This window comes from Misgurnus anguillicaudatus, chromosome 25 (assembly GCF_027580225.2).
Source record: "Misgurnus anguillicaudatus chromosome 25, ASM2758022v2, whole genome shotgun sequence".
NCBI classification, from domain to species: domain Eukaryota; kingdom Metazoa; phylum Chordata; class Actinopteri; order Cypriniformes; family Cobitidae; genus Misgurnus; species Misgurnus anguillicaudatus.
The window spans coordinates 11,368,754-11,380,942 of NC_073361.2; the positions used below are offsets into that span (position 1 = coordinate 11,368,754).

Consider the following 12,189-nt stretch of genomic DNA (forward strand, 5'->3'; position numbering starts at 1 on the left):
CTATCAAGGAAGGTTGAGAGTGACAACCTAAAGGTTATTTAAAAAGAAATCCTGTTTTATTAGGAAATACATCAACGCAGGAAAGAAAACTGCATGTTGTACTATTTTTAGCTTTTAAAAGGAAATGTAAAAATGCAATACTTCTGAAATATGAATGCATATGATTTAAATACCTCTATTTTGATGTTGTCAGCTCCTTTTGATTTGAAGTAAAATTTACTTTAATAAAGGCTCGACTGTCTCAGCTAATCTGTCCTGAGTGCTTTTGATCCCTTCTGACATGTAGAGCCAAACAGGATTATTTATTAACTAGACACAACACAAAGTCTTGGGGGACACACTGATCAATAACGCTTTACCTGGCAGCCATTTTTGCTTTCAGCACGCAGGCCATTTTTACAGAAATCTCAGAAGCCCCACATGGCCATGAATGTTTTATAGCTATAAAAGACGTCATGAAATAACATTATGATTCATTTTAATGGCTGTTGTTGTGTCATGGATAAAATTGCAAATGGTTAAAAATACATTGTGTTACTATATCTCCTCTGTACTTGAATCATATCCTGTAGATTAAAACATTACGTAGTTTGTACATAGTTTGACCTTTGAGTATTGTATTTCTGTCAGAGAAATAGTAGGAAATGATCTGACTGATGAATGACTGTCACTTTTACCCGGTAATAGCATCAGATGGGTGGTATTTAAATTAGCTTAACAGTTCCTCTTCCAGGGGCTGCAAATAGACATGACATGCTAGGTGCTTTTTTATGACCTGTAGCTAGGGTTGCCAACTGTCCCATATTAGCCGGGACGTCCTATATTTTGGGATTAATTGATTGTCCCGTATGGGACCTCCCTTTACTTTACAAGTTAACTTAAAGAATTGCAATGTGTGTCTATAGTACCTATTTAAAAAAAATGTTTATGAATGTGTTTGTCTTTTTTGTTTTAGATGGACCTGAGGTTACTCTTCATATCAATATTATTAGGTGTCATTTGTTACAGCAGTGGACAGCAAGGTAATGTAATAATTTTTGTTTTTGTCGATTCAGAAGCTTATACGTTACTGTGCCGTTTCATTAAATTTAATAAGGGGTGCATTTCTATTAAGAATGAATAAGTGGCTTGTCTCCAGTGAGCAAGGCTCTGGTTAAATACTGCTGTCATTACTCAAACGTCACTCCAACCGGCTTGGCTGGAGCTTTTTTCCTTAATGGAAAACGTAAATTACTCATCTCTGGCAATAATTACAGTGTTGCAGACTCATGTAAATGAATCGACCGCTTAGAGAGAGCAGCCCCTATCATTACTTCTTTGCAGTGCATGATGGGATGTGAATCTGGACCTTTTTGTTTCTGCAGAGGGCAACGAGTGCATTAAAGCCAACGTGTTATCTTGCGGAGATTGCATACAAGTGGGGGCTAAATGTGGATGGTGCACTGATATAGTAAGTAGAGTTCTGTGAGCTTTTCTCCTGAACCATACATTAAGGAGGGCACTTATTGCCCAAATGTATTGATCTCTCTCTCTCTCTCTCTCTCTCTCTCTCTCTCTCTCTCTCTCTCTCTCTCTCTCTCCCCCTTAAAGGGACATTCCACTTTTTTTGAAAATATTCTAATTTTCCAGCTCCCCTAGAGTTAAACATTTGATTTTTACCGTTTTTGAATCCATTCAGCTGTTCCCTGCACTGTAAAAAATAAATTGTTGGCTCAATGAATTATTTTTAGTAACTAGTTCCACAGAAATTTTACGTTCACTCAATTTCTGTCTCCAAAGTGTTACCTGGATTGATGTTTTTTAGTTGGCCCAAACTTGACTCAAATATAAAAAAGTATGTTTGCTCAACTAGCTTTATAGTTCATTCAACTAAAATGTTTTAATCAGTTAAATCTTTAAAAACTTAATTAAAATTTAAGTATTTACTCAATGTTCTATGTGTTATTTCAATTAATATTTATTATTTGGGAATTTTTAAGAAACTTTTTTAAATTATTTATCAAATAATTTATGCTGGTGTTGTTAACAAATAATTAACTTCAGTCACATAAAAACAAAAGCTTTATTCACTTATCATACAGACTGAACATACAGAATTAAGTCTTCTCTAAATAGAGGGCATAAAACAGTCCAAAAGGCACTCCAAAGTCAGTCAGAACATCTGCAGGGTCATTTAGGAGACTTTCTTCAGCCGTCTGGTCTGCCTCTCACATCATCTCCGCTCTGGTTTAATAAACAGAGGAATATAAACACACACACATACATAAATAACATGTTTAATATAATAAAGCTTGACGGTGAAAGATTTTATACCCTAAAATTGCCAAATTTCCCTCAGACATCACACATCTCTTAACATATGAGTGCTATTGTTTTGTCTCAAAATGCACGCCAGTATTGTATTTTATAAGGTTTGTTTGTAAAAATGTCCCAATTATAATTAAGACGGAGTCCTAAACCCTGTCCGGTATTATCTTAACTAAAATAGCTCCACTTTAACTCGGACACATAACATAACACACACTTTAACTCGGACACATAACATAACACACCTTTATATAACTTATATGTTTACAAAAACGTCGAGTATTTGCGTCTTTGCCAATTAATATAGTCTAAAATTAACACTTATTTACAAACGCTTACCTGACGTGACCTTTAGGAAACGGCTGATGACTTGTGTCGTTGTGGGAGACAGTGAGTGATTCCAGCTGTTACATGCGGAATGATCTCAGATGAAATGACCTGTGCTTCAGATCCTTCCGAGTTAAGTTAAGACATTTTAAATTAAAAACTCACGCACATACTGTACATACACACGCCCGCGCACGGGTACACACACGGGTATATTTAGAAGTTTTATTTAAGATTGTTATGATATTGGGACTATTTAAGATTGTTATGATATTGGGACTATTTCTCCACCCGCTCCTTCAGCTCTGAAGTTCAAATTCGCATGCAGTCCGGTTATAACAAATGTAAAAGATATGAAACATCCCTCAACAGCGATATCAATTAAGTGCAATCCTAAAATATGATTTAAAACATAACCCTTTCATTGTTAAGTATGAGAAATTAAAATGAATTAAATCACGTTTAAATGCCACAGAGATACCAGAGCCAGCAGTCGATTTCTGATGCGTTTGCCGAGGCGAGGCTGCGCTGGGCGGGGTGTGAGCGCTTAAGTGTCTGTGATTTTCTGGAGCTCGGAGCTCATCTACGTCCGAAAGTGTCCGAGCACATTTTTAAATAGACGCTATCTTTATTAACCGACCGCATATTTAAACTTTAAGCACATACATTCACGCATGAACAACTCTTACAATTACATTTTGTGACCAAATAACAGTAATATTATGAGCATTTTGTTGTCAGGAAACATAGCTGTCATAAGTCCACATATTTACCTGATTTTTCTTAATTAGTTCAGTCAACACTAGCCATTCTGAATGTTGACTGGATTTGAAAATAACCATTCATTTAATATTTTAAACACAGATTTATCTAGACTTAAAATAATATGTCTTCTCAACTAGCTCAAACAAAAAAATTGGTTTAACTTATATATTTTTGCCCGTCCAACATTTCATTAGTTGGATTTTTTACAGTGTGGGTCTGGCACTACCTCTTTTAGCATAGCTTAGCACAATCCATTGAATCTGATTAGACCATTACCATCGCTCTCAAAAATAACCAAAGAGTTTCGATATTTTTCCTATTTAAAACTTGACTCTTCTGTAGTTACATTGTGTACTAAGACCAACAGAAAATTAAAAGTTGTGATTTTCTAGGCAGATATGTTTAGGAACTATACTCTCATTCTCAATAATCAAGGAATTTGCTGCCGTAACATGGCCGTAACATTTGCTGCCGTAACATGCTGCCGTAACATGGCTGCAGAAGGGCGCAATGATATTACACAGTGCCTGAAAATAGTCCCCTTAGTATCTTTAAATGGCAGGGGACTATTGCATAATATCATTACGGCTGCTGCAGCCATGTTATGCCAGCAAAGTCCTTGATTATTAAGTCAGAATGAGAGTATAGTCCTAAACATATCTGCCCAGAAAATCACAACTTTTAATTTTCCGTTGGTCTTAGTACACGATGTAACTACAGAAGAGTCAAGTTTTAAATAGGAAAAATATTGAAACTCTTTGCTTATTTGTTAGCGCGATGCTAATGGTCTAATTAGATTCAATGGATTGTGCTAAGCTATGCTAATAGTGCTAGTGCCAGACCTGGAGGTCGGATGAATGGATTCCAAAACAGTAAAAGTCAAATGTTTAACTCTAGGGAAGCTGGAAAATTAGAATAATTTAAAAAATGTGTAGTGTCCCTTTAATTTCAACGTAAGTGTGCTTTATTGGCATGGGATTAACTTTACATTTGCAGAATATTGCTGCCCAGGCTCTCTCTCTCTCTCTCTCTTTCTCTCTCTCTCTCTCTCTCTCTCCACCGAATGAATTATATTACATGCATCAAACACCATGTAAATTGCAAAGTGCACTTTAGATTCATATCTTATCTTGCAGTGACCAATCCATAAACATTTAAAATTACTGCAACAGAAGATGCAATTGAATTCGGCCATATTGATTGATACTCTGTTTGTTATACAATGCATTGCCCAGAGAGTGTCACTGTTTTTAGATCATACATTTCTGTTCACGCTCTACTGCCATGATATTTAAACTGAAGCCACTGGGCTAAGATGGTAAATAAAACGCTTTGACAGGGGATATGCATAATGTCAATAACAGTAATGACATATGACCATTCACATTCCAGTCTGCTTCCAGTTTAGAACACAAGGTGGAGTTGTGGCAGGAATGCTTGTTGTGGAAAAACTCCATATAAGGACTCCAAAACATGATGGCTCATACATACTGTCATTTTTGCATCATTTTCAGACAGTCACATAGAGTAACACGTGCTAGCAAAATTAAATTAACCACTATTATACTTTTATGTGTCAAAATTGGAATACTATTAAAATGTATATTTGTAGAAATGTTTTGCAATGTTTATTTATATGCAACATAAGAAATTAAATCCAAGATTAAGCAAGCACTACTTCTAATAGCAAATTCCCAAGCAAATAATAGGACTTATCCTGGTCTCAGACTAAAATGCATGTTTGATTTGCCTTCATTTTAAAGCAACACTATGTAGTTTTTTTACCTTTAAATAATGTCTCTAAAATTATTTCAATGATAGAACAACTTTTAACTGGACAAATTGTACTGTTGCTGCAACCTGAACAGCCTCCTAGCTGCTACAAGCACACTCTGAAAGTGCGGTGGAGGGTAGAGCACACAGCTCTGCCCCTCCCCCTGCCCGCAGAAGAGTGTCTGATACCAGGCACTGTTGCGCTTTTCAACCACTTGGGGGAGCCATAAGTCATTTTTATATGGAAACTACATAGTGTTGCTTTAAAACACCTTGTACTGACATACCTTGTACAACATATATCAGTGCCATTGTTTTGTCTCAAGAGGCACACCAGTATTGTTTTTTGTAAGGTTTGTTTGTAAAAACTACTTAAATGTCCTAGATAACTAAGTCCTAGATTAATCTGAACCCTGTCCGGGAAACTGCTCCAGTGAGTGATAAAACAAGAGCACATTACAAGCAGAACAAAGATACAAATGTACTAAAGTAAACAGTGGTCTCCATGTGTTTAAGATTATTATAAAGTTTAATTTAAATCAGATTTAGTGCAATACCAAAAAGTCTTTGCTTTCTTTCCCCAACAGAACTTTCTAAAACAGGGAGAACCCACATCGGCTCGCTGTGATGAGCTGGAGTCGCTCAAGAAAAGAGGCTGTGATGTCTCCAAAGTCGAGAACCCACGTGGGAGCCAACGTACCATAAGAAACAAACCAGTGACCAACCGTAAGAAAGGAGCAGAGAAACTTCAACCCAATGACATCACACAGATCCAGCCACAGGAACTCAAACTGAACCTTAGATCTGGTACATACAACATTGTAGTATGATGTATTAATCTGTTCATTTCATATTTCTTGATCAGTGGAGGGAATTCTGGGAAGAAATGCTGTTCTTGGTGTCTTATTGGAAATTATTATTACTGTAGGTGAGCCTCAGAATATTAAACTGAAGTTCAAGAGGGCTGAGGACTATCCCATTGACCTGTACTACCTTATGGACCTGTCCTACTCAATGAAGGATGATTTGGAAAATGTGAAAAACCTGGGAACAAGTTTGATGAAGGAGATGTCCAAGATTACCTCAGATTTCAGGATTGGTGAGTCTTCTTAAATCAAGCGGTGGTCACAATACAGTTTTTGTTTTATTGACCTTCATTCATAAACATGCAAATGCATCAGACTGAAATGAAGATATTTTGCATTTCGGTGCGTACCAAAGTTCGAGTCTGGTGAACTCTGACCTGCAAATTTGTATCGCTACTAAAAAGCAAAGATGGACAAAGCGCTCCCCGTCCATATTCACACCAACGTCTGAAAAATATTTGCATGCTGAAAGTCAAGTGTGACCACCCCTCCATGCTTAAAAATCTTACTTTTTTAGTGCAACATTATACAGTAATGATATAGTTAAAAAATCAACACCATCTCATGACAATTCGTACATATTTTGCAACATGTCTAAATGCGACCGACCACATTCATACATTTTTGTATGATTTGTATGATAGTCAGGTTATTATAAATGCAAAAATGTCTGTCAATAAAGTTTTTTCACAGAATGTAGTGAGAAAGGTAGTGATGTGCATTTATAAGGTGTTAGTTAAACATTGTAGAAATGTTTAAGTGGGCGTGGTTTCAGCGCAGACAGTGGACACGCCCCCACCACTTGAGAGCAGAGTATGCTGCCTATTTTTCTAAGATATTGATAACTTATTTTATGTACCTGCCATTTTTTTCATCATTTAAATTTGGTTGGATGGTTAATAACACATTTTTCTGTGGTGTGACAAACTCTGAGCACATTTAATATCAGACTTTACAAGGACTTTAATGCATATAGACATGAGCTTTAATCTTAAATGACAACTTTCTGACAGGTTTCGGCTCTTTTGTGGAAAAGACGGTTATGCCGTATATCAGCACCACACCAGCCAAGCTTCTAAACCCTTGTACCGGGGACCAAAACTGTACCAGCCCCTTCAGCTACAAAAACGTGTTGAAACTCACTAGCGATGGGGAGCAGTTTAATTCTCTAGTGGGGAAGCAACAGATATCGGGTAACCTTGACTCACCTGAGGGAGGATTTGACGCTATCATGCAGGTGGCTGTTTGTGGGGTAAGTAAAAAACAACCTAACTGCTTCATTTATGATTTTGTTTACTCCTCGACCTCATTAACATCATTCTACCTTTTTAGGATCACATAGGCTGGAGAGATGTCACCCGTTTGTTGGTGTTTTCCACGGATGCAGGTTTTCATTTTGCTGGAGACGGAAAACTTGGCGGAATCGTTCTTCCCAATGATGGAAAATGCCACCTGGAAAACAACATGTACACAATGAGCCATTATTATGTATGTAATGTTTGTTCGTTTATTGGTTTGTGACTGTTGGATGTTTGACTGGCGTAACAGAGGTTTTATTTGTGTCTTTTGCTATGATTATCCCTCCATCGCCCACCTGGTTCAGAAACTGAGTGAAAACAATATTCAGACCATATTTGCTGTCACACAAGAATTTCAGCCTGTTTACAAAGTAGGTTCACATAGATTATTATCTTAATGATGTGTCTGAAACTGTGTGTTCCTGAGCGAGGTCATTTTATCTTCTTTCAAACTTTCTAAATTGAAGCCGACCTGATTTCTAAACTTTTCCATCTGGACTGTTGTCGTACCATGCTATTCAAACTTATTAAACTTTTATTTATATTAGTGGTGTTATGATAAAGCATTAAAAGGTGTTTTTCAATGGTCCATCAACACCTTAGTTTTTGTGCTGGTGGCTTTTGCCCTTCTCACATTTTTTTCAGGAAGTTTAAAAGCATTGTTGTTGTTGTTTATTGCTGCTGGGTTTTCTGTGTGGATCTGTAAGGCATATTGAATGGTTAACTTTATTAAAATAATGAAAAATATTTCATAGTAGAAACCATTTCATGCATCTGAACAGTTTGAATCCAGCTTCTCTGTATTTGGAAAGCCACAGTCCTTAAAATAGTTTCTGACTCCCAACTTGGAAAAGCCAAAGTCATAATTTAAAGTTCCTGTCTCAAGTGTAATGGAATGTTGTTAAACAAACACCCAGTCTCTGTGCTTGAGATTCATGAATGTTTTTGTATGTTTTTTTTCTTTTTTCCCTTTCCACAGGAACTTAAAAACTTAATTCCAAAGTCTGCAGTGGGCACGCTGTCAGCAAACTCCAGCAATGTTATCGATCTTATTATTGATGCCTACAATGTGAGTACATTAGAAACATCTACTGTGTTTTAAAGGAATTTGAATAGAGCAATTTCCTGCAAATGTCAATCTCACCAGGACAAAATTACGTTTTAACTAAATGTTTTTAATTGGACACTCCACTTTTTTGAGAGTGTGCTCATTTTCCAGCTCCCCTGGAGTTAAGCATTTGATTTTTGCTTTTTGGAGTCCATTTGGATGATCTCCAGGTCTGGTGCTACCACTTTTAGCATAGCTTAGCATAATCCATTGAATCTGATTTAGACCATTAGCATCGCTCTTAAAAATAAATCAAGAGTTTTGATATTTTTCCTAATTAATACTTGACTCTTCTGTAGTTACATCATGTACTAAGACAGACGAAAAATTTAAAAGTTCTAGGCCGATATGGCTAGGAACTACACTCACCTTCTGGCGTAATAATCAAGGACTTTGCTGCCGTAACATGTCTGCAGGAGGCGCAATGATATTACTAGCATTGGACTATTTTCAAGCTCTGCGTAATATCATTGTGCCCTTCTGCAGCCATGTTACGGCAGCAAAGTCCTTTATTTTAACTACAGAAGAGTCAAGCCTCAAACGGGAAAAATATCCAAACTCTTTGGTTATTATTAGCGCAATGCTAATGGTATAATCATATTCAATGGATTATGCTAAGCTATGCTAAAAGTGGCACCGCCAGACCCGGAGACCGGCCGAATGGACTCCAAAATGGCAAAAATCCAACATTTAACGCCAGGGGAGCTGGAAAACTAGCATATTTTCAAAAAAAGTGGAGTGTCCCTTTATCTCAGATATCAGTATTTGGTGGTTTAAATACATGCAAGCTTTTTGAAATTAAAATGTAAAAATTAAATTTTTGTTGTAATAGTGTGATATTTTAAACAAATGAGCTTTATTATTTTAAAATAGTGCCCTCATAATCTTTAATCAAAAATGCGAATCTCCTCCTCTCCTTGAAACAATCTCTCTTTACTTCCGGTCATGGGATATGGTGGGTGGGCGAGGCCCAGAAAAAGATCACAGCGATTAGCAAATAGCAACATGACCAAACTTCCAACGATCCAGTTAATTCTCATTGGACGAATTCAAGTCCTTCCGCCCTACCTTTTTTTTTATTTCAGAAGCTGTTTCACTCAGATATACGTCACAATGGGGAAAATAAAAAAGACAATCGCTACTTCCATTTCTTTTCAACATTTTTTTTATTATCATTTTCCATAATTAAGTAACTGTAGCTTTAATAATTGTCATGTCCATAAGAGAAAAATGTCACATTCATAATGGGGAAATCTCACATCACAGGAAGTTGTTTCTTCCTCAATAATGCGCATATAAATTAAAATAAATATTTTATTTTGATTGAAGAGCTATCCCTTCTTTATTTGTTGGGTATAATTGCTTCTGGTTTGTGCATTATATCAAGTATTCCAATAACTATGTTGTATCCTAAAAACTTTTTTGTCACATCCATAACACGTATATTTCCCTCATCTAAAACAAAATTGTGTATTGATTGATATTTTTGTAATGTTTGGACTAATGGTTCAATATTTTGGTAATAAATACACTGTTTGTGAAATCATATTTACATTTTTGACTGAAAATGTCACAACGCTGAAACTGTCCACCATATAAAGCCTCTCATTGGATCTGATGCTCTCTCGCTGTCTTTCAGTCTCTCTCCTCCGAGGTCATTCTGGAGAACAGTAAACTTCCTGAGGGAGTGACCATCACCTATCAATCACACTGCAAAAACGGTATAGTGAATGATGGAGAAAATGGAAGGAGGTGCTCCAACATCTCCATCGGAGATGAGGTGAGACCAAATCAGCACTTTCATCCACCTCTCGAGCAGTTTTACATGAAATAAGATAATAAAGTTTTTTTTCTATTTGAAATGAATTCTTAGGTATCCTTCAGCATTAATATCACAGCTCAGGGTTGCCCCAGACAAGGCAAAGAAGAAGTAATTAAGATTAAACCTTTGAGCTTTACTGAGGAGGTCAAGATCACCCTCAACTTCATCTGCGAGTGTGACTGTCACAAGCAGGGCATCAAAAACAGCGACTTGTGCCATAATGGCAATGGCACATTTGAGTGTGGAGCCTGCAGGTGAGTCTAAGCTCACACAGCAATCTAGTATTTGTTTAGACTTACAGCATGTATGATATTTTATGCAGCTCAACTGGTAGAGCATTGAGATAGCAGCGCAAAGGCTACACTCTAGTCTATAGTTAACCTATAGGGTGAAATGAGAGCTGTTGCTTGCTGCGTAATAAACTTTTACATTTATTTTACAAAAATCATGTGAATGTGTCCTAATCTGAGCATTCTTGGTAATTATGTCATTACTTTGTCATTTCCTTTGTATGTCTCCTTTTTTGTATTCATTGCAAATCGAAATGACATCAGCCACCTGCTCTTGTAATGTAAATAAAAATAGTCCTTGTATATTAATAGAGAACATACTATATGATAGAGATGCACATATCAGCTCTTATGTCATCCTAATCCTCTTTTAAAAAATAAATCATTCGCGCCCCCATATATCCTAACATACGATTTTTAATGGATTCTTAATGGATTTTGCCAACAAATCTGTATTTATGAATGGCCTGAAGCTGGGATTAACTCTTTCCCCGCCAGCGTTTTAAAAAAAAAGTTGCCAGCCAGCGACAGCATTTTGTATGATTTTAAAACACGTTTAATGCCTTCCAGAATTTTTTTTCTATAAATATATAAATACAATATATCAAATAAAAGAACAGACCCTTGCTTTCAAACAAACAACAAAAATGAAAAAAGTTTCATTCCATCCTCGTTTTTAAGCAAAAAGCTGATATAATTTTTGTAAAGGACTTTTGTTAGCGATCAGATTCAGAGCGATGATCAAAACTTACACATTACAGTTTTTACTGTTATTGAATCAGTGTTTTATAAGTTGGGCAAGAGCGCCACCTAGTGGATAATGGGAAAAAACAGATTGTCGTAAAAACGTCATGGAAGCGTGATTGGCAGGGAAGCGTTTTCTCCTAATTAATGAGATAACCCGTCAATGGCGGGAAAAGAGTTAATCAGATTTAAAGCAAAAGTATTTGATGAAAGTTTTATATGTGCCGAGAACATTTGGTTAATATCATTATTTCTTTTTTTACTGAAGTAGCTGCATTTGCATCTGATCTCCTCATTTACTCTCAAGCATGATTATATGATCATACACCCGTATGATCATATCGGCAACCCACCCACAACTAATAAAATAAAAATATTACTATTCACTAAGCTTTCTACTATTATTTTGTATGTCAATTTCTAACCACTTCTATTTCTGGTAAATTATATAACTGTCTTTTTTTAGTTGTAACGTAATATATATTTTTGCACCTCACTCTGCTCTTATCAGGTGCAATAAGGGACGTGTTGGCAGACAGTGTGAATGTCGTAAAGACGAGGTGTCCACTGAGGACCTGGACAAGAATTGCCGTAAGGACAACGGCACGGACATCTGCAGTAACAACGGCGAGTGCGTGTGCGGCACCTGCGAGTGCAAGAAGAGAGACAATCCTGAGGAACGCTACAGCGGCAAGTTCTGCGAGTGCGACAACTTCAACTGCGACCGTTCCAACAATAAACTCTGCGGAGGACAGGAAGCTGTTTATCACTAAAAGACACTTTGTTACTCAACAGGTCATTAACACAGGAAAAAAAACATCAGACTACAGCCAGGGCTTGATTCTGTTTATGTTTCATATCACCAGATAAAGACTGTTAGTTACTGTAA

General features: G+C 36.6%; 1 protein-coding gene across 3 annotated transcripts in view; it reads left to right on the forward strand.

The window, feature by feature from the left end:
* Positions 1-12,189, forward strand: part of itgb1a (integrin, beta 1a) — a 70,763-nt gene that overhangs the window by 16,886 nt on the left and 41,688 nt on the right. For all 3 annotated transcript variants that reach the window (XM_073864313.1, XM_073864311.1, XM_073864312.1), the window contains exons 2-12: positions 956-1,022; positions 1,365-1,450; positions 5,760-5,979; positions 6,101-6,271; positions 7,052-7,290; positions 7,371-7,523; positions 7,609-7,707; positions 8,316-8,405; positions 10,084-10,224; positions 10,318-10,520; positions 11,812-12,048. In XM_073864313.1, coding sequence (XP_073720414.1) covers positions 956-1,022; positions 1,365-1,450; positions 5,760-5,979; positions 6,101-6,271; positions 7,052-7,290; positions 7,371-7,523; positions 7,609-7,707; positions 8,316-8,405; positions 10,084-10,224; positions 10,318-10,520; positions 11,812-12,048 — 1,706 coding nt within the window. The remainder of the gene's footprint in view (positions 1-955; positions 1,023-1,364; positions 1,451-5,759; positions 5,980-6,100; positions 6,272-7,051; positions 7,291-7,370; positions 7,524-7,608; positions 7,708-8,315; positions 8,406-10,083; positions 10,225-10,317; positions 10,521-11,811; positions 12,049-12,189) is intronic.